Consider the following 24,610-nt stretch of genomic DNA (forward strand, 5'->3'; position numbering starts at 1 on the left):
AGATAGGGCTGTATAAAAGAGATGGGCTACATTTGCATGGATTTGGTGTGAGTCAGTTGGAGAAACTTGCTGCACAAAAGAATGACTAAAGTGAATGTAAGACCTGAGGAAGCAAGAGATTTTGTGGAGAAGCAGGAGAGTAAGGTAGAGAAATTTGTGAATGGAGGGTGCATGAAAATTGTAGAAGATGGTGTAAGGAGTAAATGTAGTAGTGTGCAAGAAAGACCGTCAAGGAACTAGGGATGATATTTAGGTAGATCTAAGGTAGGTGTAAAGTGAATTATTGAAGAGGTAAAGCTTGCAATCTGGAAGTAAAAGGCATCCTGGAGGCAGAACGAGATGAATGAGATAATCAGTAACATTTGGAGTACAAAGCAAGCAAGGAGGGTGACTTGCTGATTTAAAAAAAAAATAAATAAGCTGACGCCTTTTTATTCCCGTATATATATAGGGAGTAGGCGAGGCCGTTTTTGCTTATTAAGACTAGCAAAAGTGCAGTATGACCAGCAGTTAGCAAATTATGCTGAAAGAAATCTTGGGGAGATTTTGAATACGTTGCCAGTAGAAGGAAAAATTATTATGGGAGGATGATAAATCTGAGGAGGATATAGTAGAGGCGTTTAATGAGCAATTCATTAAAGTATTCTACACTTGTGATTTTACCGTAATGCAGAACTTGAGACCAGTGAGAATGGAAGAGGAGCCACTAATAGTGAGTGCTCAGGTATATGAGGAATTGAATAAATTTGTGGTGAAGAAGGCCATAGAACACTATGATATATCACCCCGTGTCTTGAAGGAACGTTCCAGTGAGTTAACAACTTTAACTTACATTGTTAATATGAGTGCCTTAGATTAGCTCAGGTTAAAAAGATGTGGAAAGATGGCAAAATTGTTCCAATTCATAAAGAGGGTTATAAGACTAAGGCTTGGAATTACAGGCCAAAATGCTTGTCTGCAGTTATGGGTAAGGTGTTGGAGAAGCTAGTGAGGACAAGGATTCAGAACTGGGTGGACAGCAGTAGATTTCTCTTTAATGAACGGTATGGGTTTGCTGAAGAAAGATTGTGTGTTTGCAATCTGCTTATAACAAGGTGACGGATACATTGGACGAGGTGAGGAGATGCGTATACAGTAGTATATCTTGATTTTACAAAGGCTTTCGATATTTTACCACATGAAAACTAGTAGTCAAATTAGAACAGATGGGGCTGGATTGGCGATTGGCTGTCTGACAAGTATCAACAGGTTGTGTATGGTGTGAGCGATGTCCCAAAAGAGAAAAGTCACTAGTCGTGTGCCTCATGGGGTATGTTTTGGGGCCATTATTGTTTAATTTGTATGTAAACGACATTGGGAAGGGCATAACTAGTTAGCTATACAGTTATTGCAAATAATGCAAAGTTGGAGGAAGTTTGAGAAGTAGAGCAGATGTAGCTGTGTAAGAAGACCTAAATAGACTGTCCGAGTGGTCGTGTGTGTGGGGGGGGCGGGCGGTACCATCGACAGGGTATAGCATAGAGGCAGCTTGCCTCACGGCGCTGCTTAATTTAAGGGCGCTCGTTCAGCCATATTGCGGTAGGCGCCGTATTAGGGCAACAAGATTTTTACATCTGATGTAGATGCAATAGATTTATTTGAAGAATTAAAACTTCTCTCAAAAATAATACAAGTGAAAAGTGCTTCTCACCAAATTTTATCATATATATATATATATATATATATATATATATATATAATCAAAATCTTGTAGAAATTTATCCCAACATAACCACTGCCCTAAGGATATTGTTAACAATTCCTGCTAGCGTAGCAAATTTGGAAGGAAGTTTTTCCAAGCTTAAACTGATTAAAAATTATTTGCGAACAGCAATGACTTAAGAAAGATTGGTTGGTCTAGCAACTATATCGAGAGAGGCGGAAAAAGTTTATAATTTAAATTTAGAAGAGCTTATAAACAGTTTTATTGTGCGATATCCCCGTAGAGCAAACATCTAATTAATATTATTATGTAATCGTTTTGCATTAATGTTTCACTCGTAATGAAAACAAAATAGCAATTGGAGATTTTCTTATATTTTTGTCTTATAATCCATCAGGGAGCGATAATTAATTGTTTGCCTCAGGGCGCGATCTAATCTGGCGACTGCCCTGTGTGTGGGAGGGATGTCAGTTTTATGTTGCAAAATATCAGTTTTTCAAATTTCGCAAGTAAAGATATGATACAGAGTATAGTTAGTGGGGATAATTTGTAGGAGTGGAGGAGATGAAAGATCTGGGGGTGATGGTGGATATGGGCTTGAAATTTCATGGATATTTGTTAAAATTGTGAGAAGAAGACATCGGATTATGGGAATGATGCGGAGAACACTGACGTAGAACGAAGGATGTTTTAATTACGTTGTATAAAAATTGATCAGGGCACATATGAATTATTGGGCAGAGGTGTGGTCGGCAGGTTTTCAGAATGATAATGAGATGTTGGAGAGGGTTCAGAGACAATTGACTAAGCTGGTTTCTGGTCTCTGAAATGTGGTTTCAGAGAGAGACTGGGGGAAGAATAAGAGAACATTCCTGGAAACTATAAGGTGGATGTAAGCAAGAGTAGTATGGTCAGGAGTAAATTTTCTGCACAGAGAGTGTCGGGTGATTGGAATGTGGATTGCAGGAAAATTTAGTGAGGACAGGGACAGAGAATGCATAAATGCATGCACTGTCATCATACCCCAACTTTTCAGTTGAGGAATGATGAGTTGTGCATGTGAGAGTGGGACCTAAACGATGAGGCTCTTGACTTCATGGAGTTCTGTTAATAATAATATGACATCGGATACCTACTCTGAACGAAATGTATGATTTTACAATTACTAAGATGGAACTGACATAGAGTGACAGTCATTTCCAATGCCTACAGTTTCAGCCTATTCAAATCATTCTGCAAGTACTGCATATCAACTGCATTCCTGATAGCCCTGCCTATCTTTGCATCGTCAGCAAAATAACTGTATGTCGCCTCTCAAATCTTCCCAATTATTATTGTACAGATATTAATGATATTACCTTAGTAGTCCAGGCACTTCTGACCAGATCAAGATAAGATAAGGAATCGTGACGTGATTGGTTGTTGATTTGATGACGTCATTGTGGGCGTGACGTCATGCGATTGGAATGTTCAGAATTTCCCTGTGGGCATATGTGTCAATGGGTTCAGTTCTTGTATTTTGGTTCGCGTATGGCATTATGGGTGATGGTAGAGATAAGGATTCGTGTTGTGATTGGTGGTGCACTTCTGACCAGATGAAGATCAAGATAAGATAAGGAATCGTGACGTGTGTGTTATGAAATGTAGGTAAGTGACGTCATTTGTTAGATGTAAATAAGTGACGTCATTTGTTAGTTCAAAATAAGTGACGTTATTGTTTTGAATGGAAAGAATGATATTAGAGATAAGGAATCGTGTCATGATTGGTGGATACTTCTGACCAGATGAAGATCAAGATAAGATAAGGAATCGTGACGTGAATGCTTGTTGTTATGAGTTGTAAATAAGTGGCGTTATTGTTTTGAATGGAAAAGGGAGATATATTAGAGATAAGGAATCATGTCGTGATTGGTGGACACTTCTGACCAGATCACGATCAAGATAAGATAAGGAATCGTGACGTGGATGTTTGTTGTTATTGAGTTTTGAATGTTTGGAATTTCGCTGGGGCCCTCGTCTGTCGGGGACATCACGTAGTGTGTTTGGTAATATTTAGAGATAAGAATCGTTATGTTATGTTTGTGTGGTATTTTGGTTTGGCTATGGAATTGTGGGCTATGTTTTTGAGATAAGATATCTTGGAATTTTCCAAGGGTGACACACATCCGTCATGTTTTGTTTGGTTGTCTATAGATGACTGTACTAATTTCCAATACATGGGGTATTTCTTTCTGTTAAAGGCTGGGAATTCTTAGAGAAAGTCGTGATGGTGGTCGTTTTTCGAGTTGTTCTGAATAATTTTACTATATGCTAATGTAACTCAAACATAGTTTATTTTTTTTAACTCATGATGGCGGCAGTCTTTCGAGGTTTTCTGAATAATTTAATTATATGTTATGTCACTCAAACATACGGTTTTTTTCTTCTTCTATAGATGGTTGTACTAATTTTCCAATACATTTTGGGGTATTTCTTTACTGTTAAAGGGTGGGAATTCTTAGAGTACGTCGTGATGGCGGGTGTGATCAGGTTTTCTGAATAATTTAATTGTAATCGTGTCCCTTAAACACACACACACATAACGTCACGATTCTTATCTCTAAATATCACCAAACACTCCACGTGATGTCCCCGACAGACGAGAGCCCCAGCGAAAATTCCAAACATTCTAAACTCAATAACAACAAACATCCACGTCACGATTCCTTATCTTATCCTGATCTGGTCAGAAGGTCCACCAATCACGACACGATTCCTTATCTCTAATTCCCTTTTCCATTCAAAACAATAACGCCACTTATTTACAACTCATAACAACAAGCACGTCATTCACGTCACGATTCCTTATCTTATCTTGATCTTCATCTGGTCAGAAGTATCCACCAATCACGACACGATTCCTTATCTCTAATATCATTCTTTCCATTCGAAACAATAACTTCACTTATTTACAACTAACAAATGACGTCACTTATTTACATCTAACAAATGACGTCACTTACCTACATCTCATACTCACACACGTCACGATTCCTTATCTTATCTTGATCTTCATCTGGTCAGAAGTGCACCACCAATCACAACACGAATCCTTATCTCTAACATCACCCATAATGCCATACGCGAACCAAAATACAAGAACTGAACCCATTGACACATATGCCCACAGGGAAATTCTGAACATTCCAATCGCATGACGTCACGCCCACAATGACGTCATCAAATCAACAACCAATCACGTCACGATTACTTATCTTATCTTGATCTTGATCTGGTCAGAAGTGCCTGGACTACTACTACTACCATATTCCATACACTATTTTCTTCAACAGGTCCATAAATTCTTATAATTTTCCTTTCAAATTTCCTCAAATTGTCTTGGTCTTTTAGGAGTCCTCGTTGCTCTTCCATACGTAACCACGCGTGTAATGGGTGTTATATATATATAAGCATTTTAGTACTTCTGCTTATTAGCTTGCTTTTAATATGTTCATATTTGCATAATGTGTTTTATTACCAGTTTGAATACGTTCTTTAATTGCTATAGTTGATCGTGCCTCATTCTCAACAATATCTCCTAGATACTTAAATCTGGCCACTCCCTCAAAAAGTTTCTGTCCAACTTGTGGATTATGTGGTTTCTTCTTATTTCTGAAGTTGACATCACCATATATTAGTTTTATTTACATTTATCTCTAATCCCATGGCATTAGTTTTTATTTGCAGTTCATTATACACTCCGATTAACCTTTTCTTAGTCCTTGACACGATGACTATATCATCAGCATAAGCACATATTTGACTTGATTTATTAAAAATTGTTTATGTAATTTATAAAATTCTCACATCCATAATAAATGACAGGCTTAAAGAAATTACTTAAAAGAAAATAGGAAAATATTAGTGTGGATTTAGATCAAGCAGAAGTACCATTGACGAACTTTCATTATCAGACAGACGATGGGGAATTGTTTTTAATATGCAATAGACCTACATATGTTATTTATAGACGTCAAACAAGCATTTGGCCGTCTAAACAGAGATAGTCTACAAAAGGCTACGAAAGAATTAGAGATACCACCAAAATTAATTAGAATTAGTAATGACGCCATGAAAAAAACAAAAGTATAAGTTAAAATAGATAATACATTTAGTGAACCCTTTGAATTTAATAAAGATATAAAACAAGGAGATGCACTATCAAGAACATTATTTATTATGGCTTTACAGCTTCTTTAATCATATTTTGTATACTCTTTTCCATTTTCCATCAATACTATTGAATCTATCAGCTATGTGATTTTATTTAATTTAGTTTTCAAGTTATTTTGGTATTTCTTAACTTCCTTTACATCATTACTAAGTTTGTCTATGTCCCATAACCCAGCCTTCTTTTTTGCCATCGTTATCACATTTGATAATCTTTCACTTTTAATCCTTTTCACTAGATAATGATCGCTGGCACCATTAGGACCTCTACAACTCTTGACATCAGTGGCAGAGGAGAAATGACGTCTCGAAACTAAAACATGATCAATCTGATTTACTTCGTTCGTGCCTGGTATCCTCCAAGTTCCCAGGTGAATTGCTTTATGTACAAATGATGTGCTTCTTATGAATAATTTGTTTCTGATTGCAGATTGCATCAGTAAATCACCGTTTTCATTGTTTTTATCATGTAACGTAAATACTCCTGCCACTTGTTTTTCATTTTCATCTCTCTCCCACTCTTAGCGTTGAGGTCTCCCATGATTAATAGAATATCATACCTTTGTGTCATGTAAATTTCTTCTTTCTTCTCAGTTGGTTCAAGAGCTGAAATGACAATAATATTTCTAAATTTTCCTTTTAATCCTATTTTGCATATTGGGTGATGAATAGCTTCGTATTCTAACATACGTTTCCGTATTTTTGCTTACTATGAAGCTAGTACACAGCTGACCAGTTCGTTCATTGGGACCACTATAAATAACACTATAATGGTTTATCCATTCTCCCCTGTCCTTGCATTTCTTGTATTGAAGTGACGTCTATTTTATATTTCAGCATTTCATTAGCAACTTCATCTATCTTTCCTATTTGTTTCATTGTCCTTACATTCCATGTTGCCATTTTGATATCTGTCCTTATTTTATTCTTCTTTTTCAGTCTAATTCGTAATCCAATCATATCGTTTTTCCATTCCAGGTCAGTTGCCATTGAGTGCTGTTCGAAGGTTTCATTTGTATCGGTTTCGTAGCATCAAATATTTATGTGATTGAGTTGACAGCCCAATGCACAACCCTCCCCTTCATCCAGGCTTGGGACCTGAGTAGTGATCCACAGTGATCACTACTCAGAGTAACAACTCCAGGCGAGGTTTCCCCATTCTTTACATTGAAATAATAACAAAAAATAGGGGAATAAAAGGCTAACGACTTTTATCCCGTATAGGGAGCAGGCGAGGCCGTTTTAGCCCAATCTAACTTTTGGAGACTGAGTGGGCAGTTCAATCTGCACTGGTAGCCAATAAAAGATAGCTAGCCCAAAGCTTTCACTAAGTTAATCGCCACGCAGTGAAGAGATGGCTAACAAGTGGTGCAATCTCGTGGTCCATAACCCTACCACAATATTTTTAATGTCTGAAAATTGTGGGTTCGACGGTTGATTTTCTTGAATTAACCGGACGAAAAACCCGAGTTTCCAGGAGAAAAAACTCGCTTGCCAGTGTGCCAGAAATCGATAACCTCTGGAACCTATCGGAAAAAAGGCCTTAGGAAAATGTTCCTCGAGTTGGCGACTACATTTGAACCCAAGTCTTCATTCGTGTGGTCAAGCGCCGTGGAGTGCAAACGTCACTTCTACTGAGATACACAGCCATCATAATAATGAAATCTAACAAAAGTAACGCAACTCTACTCATGGATACTGCTGACAGCAATTGCAAACTTAATGTTTTCCTGTGTGATAGATCCATTCATAGTATGACTGTCAGAGACCCTATGCAAAACTAGCTAAACAAATTGAATAAACTGTTAGTTCAGACATTACACTGCTTGGAAAGAAGTCAAGAAACATCCCATGGGTAAGGTGCATCGTGCTATGTAACGGGTTGCGTGGTTGTGGCTGGTATAAATTGAAGAAATATAATGCTCTCAAGTCAGTACAACTGTGTTCGGTTGAAATGGCTACGAGAAGAGAACTGATGGAATTTGAAAGAGGTGTTATAAGATGCCATGTTGTAAGACTATAATTTTTGGCAAATGTTGACAAATTTTGCCATCCCAGTTTAACAGTCAGAGATACCATACTAAAATGGAAATGCAGGAAGTCGATGACAATTGCTATTCGCATTTGACGGCTCACCACACTCACCGAACGTAACCATAAGGTGCTACGAAGGATCATATGTAAGAACCGCAATTCGTCGGCCGACAAGTCGAAAACTGTGTTCCGGGCATCGACTGGAAGACGAATCTGCACAAAATCATTCAGAATGGAAGCTCACTGGGTTTCAGTGGTCGGATCGTTATATACAATCCTCATAATTACCCATATTACCAATGCAGCATCGTGGTCAGTGGTTCAAAAAGCGTGTACAATGGGGAGATGAATTATGCTACAACATCTCTCTTGCAGGTGGACGGTTGCTAATAAGATTTAATAAGATATTGAGGGCCTATATCTTATTAATGTCGGCACCATGGCTGTTCTCCATGGTATGGTGTGCTTTGACTTCTTTCCAAGCTATATTTTTTTTAACATACTAATGCTATGCAGCCTGTGTAGCTCAATATAGCACAAACCCAAGAAGGAAGACGTAATATACTACGAGCAAACAGTTAAATGTAACTACATATAGAAACAAATAGGATTTATGAAATAGTAATCAAAATGTTAATATGAGTGCTTAAGATAAAATGACAACAATAATTCAGATAGAATGATAGAATGCATGACACACTAAATTAGAAAAAAAAATCAAAAGCTCAGATGAAGCATAAGGAAACAAAGCACTGAGCAGATTATCATGCAAAAAAAAAGAATGTATAAACACAGATAATATACACAATGTGAAACCATTAAGAAATGTCAAAGAAATATGCCAATTAGAAGGAACATACTAGGTACAGCATGTATATAATTGTAAATAGATGAAAAATAGGATGTAATCAATCAAAAAAATCAAATAAAGCCTTTTAATCCCTAATAGGGAGTAGGCGAGGCCTTTATACCCTATCTAGCTTTTGGAGAATGAGTGGGCAGTTCAATCTCCACCGGTAGCCAATCAGAGATAACTGGCCCATGTCTATCACTAATTATATCAGCCACCGATGAAGAGGCTGGCAAACAAGTGCTGCCATCTCTTGGACCTAACCCTAACAAGATATATTTTCTTGTTAGGGTTAGGTTTTCATGTGTTTACAGGACGAAAAACCCGAGTTGGGAGGAAAAACCCGCTTGCCCATGCCAGAGATCGACTACTCGGGAACCGTTCGAAGATAAGCTAAGAAAAAGTTCCTCCAGTCGGCGACTAGACTAGAACCTAAGCCTAACTTCGAGCGGCCAAGTGCAGAGGATGCAAGTGCCACTTCTACTGAGCTACGCAAGCCTTTAAATAGGATGTATGAAATAGTAATTTAGCTGTTAATATAAATGATTAAGATAGCATGATATCAATGCATGATACATTGAAGAAAAAAAATGTTCAGCTGAAATATAAGGACTTTAGGAAACGCAAGGCACTGAGCAGATTATCATGTAAAAAAGATTGTATGAACATAGATAATAGACACAATGTGAAAAAGAAACTATAAAGAAATGTCAAAGAAAAAATGCCAATTAAAAGGAGCATACTATGTACAAAATGTATATACTGTAATTGTAAATAAATGTATATAATGTATATTTATTCCTATTCAGATTGTACATAGATGCTTTGTTGTTAATAAATATATGTAGCTCAGTAGAAGTGGCGTTTGCACTCTATGGCGCTTAACCCCAAAGAGGAAAGGATTTGGTGGTTCAAATCTAGTCGCCGACTAGAGAAAATTTTTCAAAGCCTTTTTTCGACCGATTCCCGAGTTAGTCGATCTCGGGCACGGGCTAGCGGGTTTTTTCTCCCGGAAACTCGGGTTTTTCGTCCCGTAAACACAAGAAAATCGACCGGCGAATGCACAGTATTTTCAGACATTAAAAATATTGTGTTAGGGACCACGAGATGGCAGCAATAGCTTGCCGCCTTCTTTACTGCATACCGATGAATCAGTGATAGCCTTGGGCCAGCTATCTCTCTGACTGGCTACCAGTGGAGATTGAACTGCCCACTCAGTCTCCAAACGTTAGATAGGATAAACGGCCCCGCCTACTCCCTGTATGGGAACAAATAGGCGTTAGCTGATTTTTTTTATTTTAATGCTATTAAAATGTTGCAGATTCTAGTGCTCGTTCCCCTTATCATTTGGCAAACCACCTCTTATATAAAAAATAGTTTTCACTTCAAAGAAAAAATTAAAGATCTTCATCTTCAAGAGTCTGAAATGCTGCGTTTAATGTAGTTTCACTGTTTACAAATATACCACTTGAATAAGTGGAATAAATTGTTCACAAATATACAGCGTTTACAAGGAGATTTATCTGTTTCTATTGTCAATTTATTCAGCTTTACTGTCAATGTTTTGCTTGGAGTAATAAATTATTTCCGAAGATCGAAAGCAACCCGATGTGTAGTCCTATGTCACTGCTTTGGGTTATTATTTCATGGAGCATTTAGAGGATCGGATTTCTAACTTCATTTTTCCTCGACCTCGCATTTGTTTATGTTTTTCAAGGATTGCAAGGATGATATCCTTGCAATCTGGTGTCACCCTGAAACAGAACTACTCCAGTTTCGGGATAAAATTAACACCTTATATACTCGCATCAAATTGACTATTGAACGTGAATCTAACAATAATCATCCCTTTTTGGATACTTTAATGCATCGTAACTCTGATGGTAATATTGAATTTACTGCTTGCAGGAAGCCATCCTTTACATTATATAAATCAAAACATCTTCACTTAGTCATCTTTCGCAAAAAAATAGGTATTATCAAAAGCCTTGTACAACCTAGGAAGCAAACACAATTCATTCTTCTTAGTATCCTCTATTAGAAGAATTAAATCAAGTAAAACTTACTGTATTACTTAATGGATACAGCGAGACCTTGATACAGAAAATATTGGATAATTATTATCCCTCTTCCAGATTGCAATCTGATTCTTAAAGGATCAGAAAACCCACCTTAAAGGTACATCTGAAGAAATAACAAGGACCCTTCATAGACGTCATTTGCACTCCACTTTCAAACCAGACCAGAAGTTATTATCTTTCTTACCTCCCATCAAAGATACATTATCCTCTTTATCTTTGACTGGTGTTTATGAAATACCCTACGCTCTTGTCTTCTTTGCTGCTTTGCCGTTCTGCTAGTATTGGAATCGAAGAACATCAAGATTATAAGAATTTAGATTTAAAAGGATCAGGCATTGCTTCTCATGTCATCGACAGTACACATAGAGTTCACCAGAACCGTTCTATGATGCTACACTAGAGCAGATTCCAATTTTGATTGTGTATTTTTCGAATCGTGTTAAGCTCTACGCCACCGTCTGACTGTATGCTTATTTCTAAGTTTCGGGAAGTGATTGCTGTTAATTGTTTACATATTGTTTATATATATATATATATATATATATATATATATATATTATGATTGACCCGGATGTATGCATTTATAAGATTAATATTTAACTGACTAGAACCAGAGAAAGTAAAAAAAAAAAAAAATCAGCTAACGCCATTTTATTCCCGTATATGGGAGTAGCCGAAGCCATTTAGCCCTATCTAACTTTTGGAGACTAAGTGGACAGTTCAATCTTCACTGGTACCAATCAGAGATAGATGGCCCAAGGCTATCACTAATTAAGCGGTGCACAGTGAAGAGAGACGGCTCAAATGTGCCTCCATCTCGTGGTCCCTAACCATAACACAATATATATTTAATGTCTGAAATAATGTGGGTTCTACGGTTGATTTTCTTGAGTTTACGGGAGGAAAAATCCGCTTGCCTGTGCGAGAGATCGACTAACTCGGGAACCGGTCAAAAAAAGGCTTAGAAAAATTTCCTCTAGTCGCCGACTAGACTCGGAACCAAGCCTTCCTTCGTGCGGCCAAGCGCCGTGGCGTGCAAACGCACCAGAGAAAGTATAACATTAAAAACTTTAATAAATCACGACTAGTTTCATCGGTGTCCCGATTTTCTCAGGTGGGTAAGAAATAACACAAAACGTATAAAACTAAAAAGTAAAAAAACATGAACTTTCCAGCTTAATAAAAAGAAGAAGAATCGTAACAGTCATATTTGAATCGATGATCGCTTGCTATTGTTAGCATGAGCTAATTTTACAGCGCCAGTACTGGATTACTGCGCTATGAGAATCAGGCAAATTGTAGCTCAGATTGTTGTTCATGTGTGAAGGGTACAGAACTATTTCTTTGGATTCTACAATTCATCTTTCAAATTCATCATTGCATGTATGTAAATTGGTTGTGCGGTCCCAATCAACTTGGTGTTGACGTTCTTAGAGGTTAGAGTTGGCGGAAAAAAGAACATGACTGAAAAGACGCTCGCTCGTGTTCTACTGTAGGAGATGTCACGTCTATGTTCCTCAAGATGCAGTGAAATAGATTTATCTGTCTGACCAAAATAAGGTCGACCATAGTCGCACATAACATTATAAACACCAGGAAATTGCAATTAGTTGTGTTTTGGTTTTAGTAGACTCAGAAAAGAACGAAGTTTTGGCAGAGTTGTATAGTCGGTCTTTATGTTGAATTTCTTCATAATCCTAGATAGTTTTGGGGGTAAGAGAGCTAATAAATGGTAACTGTATGTGAGTGATAGGGTTGGATTCATCTTCTTGTCTAGGCTGTTGACGTGTGGTCTTCCTTATCTGGGAACATGGTTTAGAGGGAACTAGAAAACTTCCTAAACCATTTAAATAATCAACATCAGAACATTAAATTCACACCAGAACTACAGATGAACGGCGTTTTCCACTTCTTGGATCTAAAGATCACTAGATTACCTGATTGCCTTAAATTTTGAATTTTCGAAAAAACCACCCACACTGATAGATATTTGCATGGCTCTTCTCATCACTTCCTTCCTCAAAAATTTGGCATCATCTCCTCCCTAGCCCATCGTGCAAGATGTCTTACTTCCACAGAAGAAGACCTTCAAACAGAACTTAACTTCCTGAAAAACACCTTAAATAATGGATATTCATTTCGTAACATCACTAAACGTTTAAGACCACGTCAACAACCTCGAGAAGAAGATGAATATCACTCACATACAGTTACCATTTATTAGCTCTCTTACCCCCAAAACTATCTAGGATTATGAAGAAATTCAACATAAAGACCGACTATACAACTCTGCCAAAACTTCGTTCTTTTCTGAGTCGACTAAAACCAAAACACAACTAATTGCATTTTCCTGGTGTTTATAAAGTTATGTGCGACTGTGGTCGACCTTATTTTGGTCAGACAGGTAAATCTATTTCACTGCATCTTGAGGAACATAGACGTGACATCTCCTACAGTAGAACACGAGCGAGCGCCCTTTCAGTCATGTTCTTTTTTCCGCCAACTCTAACCTCTAAGAACGTCAACACCAAGTTGATTGGGACAGTACAACCAATTTACATACGTGGAATGATGAATTTGAAAGACGAATTGTAGAATTCAAAGAAATAGTTCTGTACCCTTCACACATGAGCAACAATCTGAGCTACAATTTGCCTGATTCCCATAGCGCAGTAATCCATTAGTGGCGCTGTAAAATTAGCTGTCACTCACATTCAACTCATGCTATGGAAAATCCTCGCTGGAGTTCCTCAAGGAGCACTGCTATCCCCGATCCTGTTCAACATCTATATGGCAGACATCCCTCAAAATCCTCTCGCATCCACCATAGCCCTTTATGCTGATGACACGGCTATTCTAGCCAGATCTCGTCAACCACTTCTCGTCACCAAAAAACTGCAAGACACCATCCTGAATCTAGAAAAATGGTTTATAGACTGGCGACTACAATTAAACCCCCAGAAAAGTACAACGATACTTGGTGCATATGCTATGAGTTCAACGATACTCTTCACAAGAAGACGAGCATCCCCCAAAGGGGGATGCTCGTCTTCTTGTGAAGAGTATCGTTGAACATCACCCTGTTCAACTCTAAAATTCCCTGGAAAACTGAAGCAAAATACCTAGGAATACTTCTCGATAAGCGATTATGCTTCAACAGCCACATCAAGAGCATATGCACCAAAGCTTCAAAAGTTATCGCCCAGCTATACCCCTTGATCAACAGACACAGCAAACTAAGCTCAACAAACAAAATACTACTGTACAAGACAGTGATCCGTCCCACAGTCATATACGCCTCCCCAGCCTGGAGCCATACATGCAAGACAAACATCCTCAAGCTACAAAGACTACAGAACAAATGCCTGCGAATGATTCTGGACGCCCCGTGGTTCATCAGGAACGCCCAGATCCACCGGGACATAAATATCCCCTACATCTCTCCACTACTACGCTCCCTAGAAGAAAAATTCTTTATGAAGACATCTATCCATCCAAACCAACTGATACAACAAGCCGGAAACTATGATGGTAATGACTACTGGAAACATATAAGACCGAAAGCCATCCTAACACCCAACGACGAATAACCACTTCTGCCCACTCAGGGAGAGCTAAAATAGCTCACAAATCTCTCCCATCACTGCTCCCGAAACAGACAACAGGGAATATGAAAAGCGTCAAGCTTCACCCTCTGCGCCATATATGTCCTGCGTCCTGCGTCAACTCATGCTAACAATAGCAAGCGGTCACCTATTCAAATATGACTGTTACGATTCTTCTTCTTTTTATTAAGATGGAAAGTCCATGTTTTTTACCTTGTTAGTTTTATAAGATTTGTGTTATTTCTTACTCACCTCTGAGAAAGTCGGGACACCGATGAAACTAGGCGTGATTTATTAAAGTTTTTTGTGTTATACTTTCTCTGGTTCTAGTCAGTAAAATATTAATCTTTATATATATATATATATATATATATATATATATATATTTTTTTTTAAACAAATATTTAATGACTTTAAACACCGAGATAACTTATAAAGATTTTAATGAGAATAATACTACTAGTTTTGGCTTATAACAGCCTTCCTCAGGTATTCATAAAGGAAAGGAATAGTAATAAACATTGAAGTATCTAAACAACTGGAAATTACAGGTAAAAATTGCCACACATAATTGATTCATAAAAACGTATTTTTTCAAGTTGTTCTAACAGGTCTGCCATTGTTTATTGCAAGTGTATTTTACTGTTATAAGCCAAAAACTAATAGTATTATTCTCATGAAAATCTTTATAAGTTATCTCGGTGTTTAAAGTCATTAAATCTTTGTTTTTAAAATGTATCACAACAACCGAGTAAAAGCCCATCATCACACACACACACACACACACACACACACACACATGGTGATTGAACTGCCCACTCAGTCTCCAAAAAGTTAGATAGGGCTAAAAACGGCCTCGCTTACTCCCTGTGTATACTGGAATAAAAGGGCGTTAGCTGATTTATATATATATATATATATATATATATATATATATATATATAATTTTTATATGTTTATTTCTATTACTGGTTCTTGGTTTAATTCTTTCATAATTTCTTCATTTCTTTTGTGATCAAATAGGGTATACTTTGCAGTTTTTCTCATAAACTTCATTTCTACTGTTCTTAATCTTTGTTTGTCTTTTTGTTTTATTGTCCAGATTTCGCTTCCATACATTAAGATTGGTAGGGCTAATGTATTGTATACTTTTAGTCTGGTTTGTTTTTGAACTAGGTTCTTAAACGATTCAACGATGACTTCTAAGGCCGGAACAGGCCATGCTAGGCCTAAATCTTTGATACGCATGATGATGATGATGATATATTTATTTATTATTTTTAAGTTAATTAGTTAAACATTAATTCCCTGGTCTCCGCATTCTAACAGTATTTCCTCCTACTGGACAGCTGCGACCAAGACACGTGATCCTATATGCCATATACCTCGTTCTTGTATTAAAGATTTAAATGTTGGATCCCACATTGGTTTAAAACCGAATAAGAAACTCAAAGATTGGAATCAGAGAGTTTCATGAGAATAGTGTTTATATCGCCGAAATGAAGCCAGTTGGCTCTTTATATTTAAGTAATAAATTACATTTGGTTTACTACATGTTTGAAGCCATTTTTCAAAAAAGATAGTGTGTCTAATGCGTATGTCTGTATTGAATGACTAGTAGTAAGTTTTTTTTTAATATTACAAAATCACAACACTGATGATTCCCAAAAATAAAACAAACAAACAAAAAAAAAAAAAGAGGAAATGATGGACCTCTTGAAGATAAATTAGCCGTGACAAACGTTCACGCCTGAATGTGAAATCCTACTATTTAATTTAGAGATTGCGAAACCCAATCTCGATGATGAACTATGCCCAACATTTGGTAAATTGTTATCAGTAATTGTATTATTTTGGGATTAAAACAAGGGTGTGTGTGTGTGTGTGTATAAGAGAGAATGCTGCATTATTATTATTATTGTTGTTGAAATTGTCTGGCGGATTGTGAGCGGCCTTTTATTCGGAAATTGGGGTAGAGTCGGTTAAACCTGAAAAACTGTTAAACATGATGGTGCGCAGAAGTGTTTGTCATGTCTTAAATGTGCATTTTAATTCATGTATATTTAACATTATTTGATAGACTTCTTGGCACGCTAAATTTGTGATGATTTTATCACAGGGATGATAGTAATTCAAATTTTAAAGTAGAAAAGTTGGATAATAAGTAAGTGAGGTCTTTGAATATTTTAAAATTACGTAAACGTGTTGTTATGGGAGATGAAATCAAACTAAATGTGGTATTTGATACATTTATGTTACACTTTTTAATTCTTACAAAGTGGATGATGTAATCTCTTCAAGGATGCTGTTTTAACAAACTGGTGGTGCCAGTGCTTAAAACAGTTCAGGATAAGGAATTGCGTGAATGAAAATTACTAAATTTGCAACGGAAATGATGTTTTCTGCACCACCAATGAAGAAAATTATTAAGCATAACGTAATTAATTATTCTTTCTAGTTTTTATTTTATTATTACTGTTTTAATACAAGTCTGCCTGGTTGGCCGAGTGGTTAGAGTATCCGCTCTTCAGCCAAAAGGCTGCGGGTTCGAATCCCGCCGTGGGCATGGATGTTTGTGATTGTCTGTGGAAGTACTAGTGGTGGTAGATGGTGTTAGGTGATGAAGGTTGGTGGAATAGTGACGTGAAGAGTTGTAGAGTAGATGTCTTCCCTCCATGAGTCTTGGGGGCTCCCTGGAAGTGTGATGTAATAAGTCTTGTTTACTTGCAAGTCCAGTGATTTACAAAAACTTGTCTGATTTTGATTTTTAGTTTAATAAAAAAATTTTAACAAACATGTGGTCTCCATCCTGGGAAATCAAATGAACAATACAAGTTGTTTATATGAGTAAAGTATATTATATTTATGAATACCAGCATTATTATTATTCTTATGTGACATCTCCAAGGAGCCATCACAGCACAGTAAGTACTCCATATTACTTAATCCACCATCCACACTGTCATCTACCCTCCACAAATCACCCAGTGTTGACAAACACGAGTAGCACAAGAACATTTTAGATGCCATCAATTGCTCTAATGCTTAAAAATTGATCACAATGGATCCAATCAAAATTTGCCTTTCAGCTAAATTTTTTTTTAGAGGACAAATTACGTAACTGTTCTCAACCACATTGATTCACAACTTCTATGTCCACAAGTATTTCCTGTTATGGTAGTTATATCAATGATTGGTAATGATAGTTCTTTATTAAAACTATTTGTCTCTTAACATATTTAACCACAGATTACAATTCATCATTGAATATGTGGGAAAAAAATTATTTTTTTTAAATTTTGCTCAAGATTGGATCAGCACATAAATATAAATACAAAGTTATGTCATAAACCTATAAATATTAGAAATTATTTGCACTTTTCATCCTATCAATAGTATTATACAAAAAATCCATCATAAATTTATTAATGCTTACAAATACTCGTCATCAACCTTGGCACTAAAACAAAAAATTGCACACCCTAAGGATATCTTCCAGCATCAGCAACATCCCCAACAGCTTATAGACTTTACTCTTCATTTTAGAAGAGTAAAATCTATAAGCTTTTACTCTTAAGTAAAAGTGTGGTTTGATGTAGTACCTGAACTACATCAAACCACAAAGCAAAAACAAAAAACAGCAAAAATCCCACTACTGAAATATTGTTTTTTCAGTAGTGGGACTCGACATTTCTAAGGCATTTGATCAGGGCTCTCATACAACCTTACTCTTATGGTCTGCTTTCTGTCCTGATTTACAATGCAAAATGGTCATGTTTGGCACCCCATCCCGTGGCAACCAGTAGTCGTATACTTTAGGGTACAACTTGATAAAAGTTTGCATCACCTATTGCAATTATGTCTGCTCAGAAGCAAACTGGCAATAGAACAACTATACCTGTCACACACTGACACAGCCAGCTAAACATAGAATTTAGAGCTGCTTCTTTACACGATGCTGATCAGGCCAGTGCTGACTTATGGCTCACCTACCTGAAGTCACACTGTGGATTCAGACATTAACAAACTACAGATAATTCAGAACAAATGCCTACAAATGGATTCAATGCACTGTGATTCCTCAGAAATGTACAGCTTAACTGAGAAGCCAGTATCTCCAAATCAAAACATTCCTGCCTCAAAATTCTTTGCATATACTGCCATCCACCCTAACCCATTAATCTGTACAAACAATAGACTTCAGCAAATAAGACTCGAATGTCCCAAAAGTAGGTAGATAGGCAGATAAGTTTTAAACTCATGTGCCTGTTGTGAACTACAGTTCACAACTGTAGTCAAACACCTATGTTCACGACTGTTGTGAACTGCCTGTTGTAGTCAAACACCTAACAGTGGACTACAATAAACAAATTCCTTTCCCACATTGTACCAAAAACTGTACCAAACAGATAAGTTTCTAAATCACTGTCAACATCATACAGTGAGTGAGCCAAGTGCTGAATTATCATCCCTAAACCAATGATTTCTTTTCCATATCTGATAAAGGGATAAAACCACAGGTCCATTCAGTCCATTGTGCCAGAAATCATATTATTACCTTAGTATCTTCCTGCGTATAGCTCTCACTGATGCGACCTCAATAAAATTCAAAAGTGGTTTGGATAGTGACCTTACAATATTGCTTTTGTATTATGGGATACTGAGGCAATCGAAGTCAACAGCCTCTGTATGTAAGCACCTCCATTATTGCAGTTGGAAGAAACAATGGAACATTGTATCTTTCTTTTGGAAAAGACCTGAGTTCGATTCTCACTATTATTAGAGGAATACCTACAGGGGCTTTATCAATTGGAGGTGAGTTAATTGATGAAACTGTTTTTCATCTCGCATTCTGGGAAATTTACAAAAAAGAAAATGCAATTTACCGACAAAAAATACTATTGGTGGTGGACAGTAGATGGTGTTGCACATTAAGTAGTGTCATTGTGTGTAGTTGGAGGATTATTATTATTATTTATTATTATTATTATTATTACGGGCATCTCCATGGAGTCAGTAGACTCATCGTGGGAGACCCAAACTAGCAAAACAATATCTGTCATATCTCTTCTTGAATTCATTTACAGACGAACAGCTCACAACTAAGTCAGGCAATGAATTCCACTCATTCACCACCCTCCAGGCAAAAAACCTTGTTTGACACCCTTGTTAACCACACTCTTCTTTAATTTCCAGGGATGACCTCTTGTTCTTCCATCACAATCACACAGCTGAAACATTTCCCTGCATCAATCCTATAAAAACCTTTCAGTAATTTAAATGTTTCTATCATATCCCCTCTTCTCTGCCTATCAACCAATCTCTGCAATCCACAAGCTCTCAATCTATCAATGTAAGGAGCATTTTTTACATCACTCACCAACTTGGTCACTCTTCTCTGAACTCTCTCCACAGCCTCCTCATCTCCAAGGAATCCAGGTGACCAGACCTGAGCACAGTAATCCAAATGTGGAGGTATCAATGCTTTATAAAGGGGAATAATAACCTCTTTATCTCTGGATGTCAGTGTGTTCCTCAACAACCAAGTAATCCTATGTGCAATCTTGGTCACCTTAGCAATGTGTCCTCTGAGCTTCATCTCCCTATCTATCAACACCCCTAAGTTTATGTAGTGAAGACGTATAGTTAAGTAGTGAAGACAGCGAGTTGTGTGTAATAGAGTAGAATGGGCTCCTTGCAGGTGTCTCATATATTAATAGTCATAGTAACAGCCTCTATATACAAGCAGACTAGTTGTGAGGATACTTAACATGCAAGTATCTGTTTGCTTAAGTTTGGGTAAAGGATTCAAACAAGGATATTTTGGTCGTCCTGTTTTTTTTTTTTTTTTTTTTTAATTTCTGGAATGTCCCTTCAAGGGAGGGGATTGGCCTCCCTGCATTTGGAGGCCACTTAGATCTGCTAATATGATCATGTGAGGAGCTGTTGAACTTCTGATTTTTGCTATGATCTGTTGGTGAAATGATGAAAAAATAATTTATTTTGTTCACTTCTGAATTTATGATATGACCAGTATAGTATTTTTAGGTACTTATAGCACTTAATTTCAAGTGTAAGAAACCTGTTTACTTCATCTTTAAAAAAAGGTCCAAATTTCACATGCACAAACGAATACTGTCATAATTTACCAACTGGCCATCCTAACTAATTCACTATACTTATTTGTATAGATAAGCTTAGATGTCAATGGTTATTCATAAGAGTGATTCATGGTATAAACAACATGAGAAGGAAAATAATTTATTGATAAACACATATTCTAAACTCAGATTGCTTTTCACTAAATTAGATGCTAAAAATGAGCTGTCTTCTAAAAACTCCTCTACATAGCAGATTACAGCTAGAGATCTTACCAAATCTCAAAAGATAAAAAAAAAAAAAGAAAAAGTTAAATCTTGGTCTAAATAAATTACCAAAAAACTAAGACCTTGTTATGTTAAACCACTTCAGATATATGTGATCACAAACTACCTTCCCACTTTCATTCATTAGTTGACAGCTTAGCCCACCTGAAAAAAACATGACAAATCACTTTTTCCATTCATGCATAACTCTCCTTCAACTAAAAATTCAGTTTAATTTTAAAAGCTTAATAAAAAAAATCGTATCCTGAAAAATTCATACATCTTGGTCAACTGATATTATTTCCTTTTTTTACCAGTTTGCCATTGGCAGAGTTGCTTGACCTTATTAAGCCACATATTTTATTATTATCCTGAGATCTTCCCCCCCCCCCCCCATGGAGTCAAAGACTCATCTAGAAGGTGCATTTGTCATACACACACAGTTCATCATTCCATGCCTTAAACACATTCAAATTCTCTGCAGACACCATGCTCTCAGTTAGAGCATTCCAATCATTCACAACTTGCCATGCTCCAAAAACCTGCTGTTACTCCCTTGTTCACATCCTCTTTATACAGCTTGCCAGAATGACCCCAATCTCCCACCATTTTCTCATTTATCATTGCATCTTCTCGACCATTCATATTCAATATTCTAGAGATCACAAACTCCCTTAGTCAATCACCTCTGAATCCTTTCCAACATTTATTCATCCTCTTGAAAACTAGGTGATCAAATCTGTGCATAGTAGTACGTATGTAGCCTATTCAAGGTATTATACAGTGGAACCATAATCTCCTTATTTCTGTGTGTCAGTGTCCTTTGCATCATTGCTAGAATTTGTTGTGTTGTCCTCACAATTTTGGTAACGTGTCCTCTAAATTTTGGATTCTTATCCACCATTCTGCCACTTCCAAACAGTATATCCCCCACCAAGAGTAAATTCTACATGCCATCTTTGTTTTCCAAATTTTAAAATCTAAAATTTGGCACCATTGGATAGGCATCCCCACTCCCATTTCCATTCATTCAGGTTATTCAAATCTTCTTGTAAGATCAGAACATCTGCTCTACCCCTCATAGTGTTTTCCAACTTTGAATCATCTGCCAACAACTGAATATTCCCATTCAAATCTTCTCCAGTATCATTAATACAGTTAAACAGCAATGGCCCTAAAACAGACTCCTGAGGCACACTACTAGTGACTTCCAGGATATTGCTCCCCATACACAACTTGCTGCATCAATCGGATAGCCAATCCAATGCACTATATATCCAATCCCATCTGTTCTAGTTTGGCTATCAACTTATCATGTGGTAATCTATCAAAACCTTTTGCAAAATATAAGTATACTGCTAATGTGAATCCATCTTTCTCGTCCAATGTGGCTGTTACCGTATTGTAATAAATAGATTACTAAAACATGACCTTCCTTTAGCAAATCTGTGCTGCCTATCAGAGATAGTACTACTGTTGTTCAACCCAATTCTGAATCCTGGTTCTCACCAGCCTCTCCAACACTTTAGCCACCACACCTGACAACAGATCGGTCCATAATTTGAAGCTTGAGTTCTGTCACCTCCCTTATAAAGTGGTACAATCTTGCCTTCCTTCCAGTCCTTTGGAACTTGGTCCAATGGAAAACTCATGTTAAATTTTCCATCTGACATTTTTGAATTATTCAAATTCACTATTTATTCAGGTTATTTTTTGTGGAAAGGGAAAATATATGAACAATGAGATGGAGCTGCAGTGGATTCGCCATTTTCTATCTCTCCATCCTAGCCAATTTCTGTATGGAATTTCTAGAAAACCAAGCACTCAGCACACATAAATCATCAGTTTGGCTATGTTGTTGTATGTAGGTGATGTTTGCTGTTTGTGAATGTCATTAGTGCTTGCGAAGTAGTCGGGAATTGCTTGAACGAGCCAATATCAGATTGCATATCCAGTGTCAGCAGGATAAACCAAGTTGGGATTAAATGGATTAGTAGCAATGTAAAGCAGAGCAGGAAAAAAAAATTCATTGTGGAAGGAATATTAACAAAAAAGCGATCAGCATGTTCATGAGCAATATAATTGACACACAAGAAGAGTAACTGGTATGATAAGGAAGGCTAAATTAGATTTTGAAAGAAAATTAGCTAAGCAGGCTGAAGTAAATCCAAAAGAGTTTTTTCATTCTGTAGCAAGTAAGAGAAAGAATGATTATGGAAAGATAACTTGACTCGGTGCTAATGGTAGGACCGTAACAGAATCAGAAGAAATAGTTTAGTTAGCAAGTGATCATTTTGCATTGGTATATCATCTAGGTGGTGAAGTTTGCAGTTACTGACGTGACAGACACTGATGTGAGAATTGAGGCAGATGAACCATAGGTATTCATTATATTGAAACATTATTTGAATACAGCAGTGTGCCTGGACAATATGTCAGCTCATGTGTGACGAGAATGTGCAAGTGAACTGGCATTGCCTCTAATGAAGTTATTTAATATAAATTTCAGCTCTGGAAAGGTTCCAAGGGAATGGAAAGAGGGTCAGATAATACTGTTACATGAAGGTGACTCCAAGACAGAAGTAGCAAATTATAGACCAATTAGTATCTCTGAAGTGGTGGATAGGAATATGATACTCTATAGGGGAAGCATGACATTGTAAAAGGGAGGTCCTGTCTCGGTAATTTATTCACATTTCATAATAAGGTGACAGCAGAATTAGATAAAGGAAATGGCTTCATTCTGATACTGCTGAACTTTGCAAAGGCAGACAGAATACTGCATTGAAAATTATTACATAAATTGGAGCAGATGGGAATGGATATGAGGCTGGTGGCATGGATAGGGGGGACAGCTGATAGACATCAGAGCATGTGTCTATCAGCTGTCCCCCCGTAAGCGCCTCCGTAGCGCAATTGGAAGAACGACGGTACATTGCGCCCTTCGATTGGAATAGGCCTAAGTTCGATTCTCGTCGCGACGGAAGGAATCTTTATCTGGTCGATTTCAATCGATGGTGAGTTAGCCGATCTCATATGGAGGTAGCAGGGTTTTTTCTCCCGGAAACTCTGGTTTTTCATCCCGCATACATACAAAGCGGCCCTTCAGAACACACGCAATTTATAGACAAAAATTACTAGTTGTGGTGGTGTTGGAGGTGGGCGGTAGATGGCGTTGATTCATAGTAGAGGTAAGGTGTAGAGACAGTTGAAGATGTCCTCCCGCGATGAGTCTTCGGACTCCTTGGAGGTATCAGGAATAATAATAATAATAATAATAAAAAAAAAAATGTGTATGGTGGAATGGAATCATGATTAGCAGAGTACCCCATGACTTTGTACTAGGACCATTACTCTTTAATTTGTACATTAATGATATAGCAGAAGATTTGTGGGGAGGAGATGTTCAGTTGTTTGCGCATGATGCAAAACTGGGGAGTATAATAGTTGATAAAGGTGATATTTATATTGTGCAGGATGATTTAAATAAATTGGCAGTGTAAGCGAAGGACAATGGTTGTCAGTTTAATGTTGTAAAATGTAAGGTCACTTTGGCATGAAAGAATTACATGCCCTGTATCATGTTGATGGTACTAGATTACAGGAAATTGATAAGGCTAGGGATCTGGGGGTGATGGTCGATAGAGATTTGAAATTCAGAGGACATATTGCAAGAGTTGACAAAATAGCTCAGAGAATTATTTGGATGATGAAGAACACATGGACAAGTAAAGACAAGGAGGTTATTATCCCTCTTGATTTGA

General features: G+C 37.1%; 1 protein-coding gene across 1 annotated transcript in view; it reads left to right on the forward strand.

The window, feature by feature from the left end:
• LOC150099206 (uncharacterized) overlaps positions 1 to 24,610 on the forward strand; it is a 53,509-nt gene that overhangs the window by 23,540 nt on the left and 5,359 nt on the right. The window contains exon 3 of the mRNA XM_090404281.1: positions 674 to 809. Within this exon, the coding sequence (XP_090260407.1) occupies positions 674 to 809 (136 nt within the window). The remainder of the gene's footprint in view (positions 1 to 673; positions 810 to 24,610) is intronic.

This window comes from Typopeltis vanoorti, chromosome 14 (genome assembly GCF_054136105.1).
Source record: "Typopeltis vanoorti isolate ZY-2024b chromosome 14, IOZ_Tvanoo_1.0, whole genome shotgun sequence".
NCBI classification, from domain to species: domain Eukaryota; kingdom Metazoa; phylum Arthropoda; class Arachnida; order Uropygi; family Thelyphonidae; genus Typopeltis; species Typopeltis vanoorti.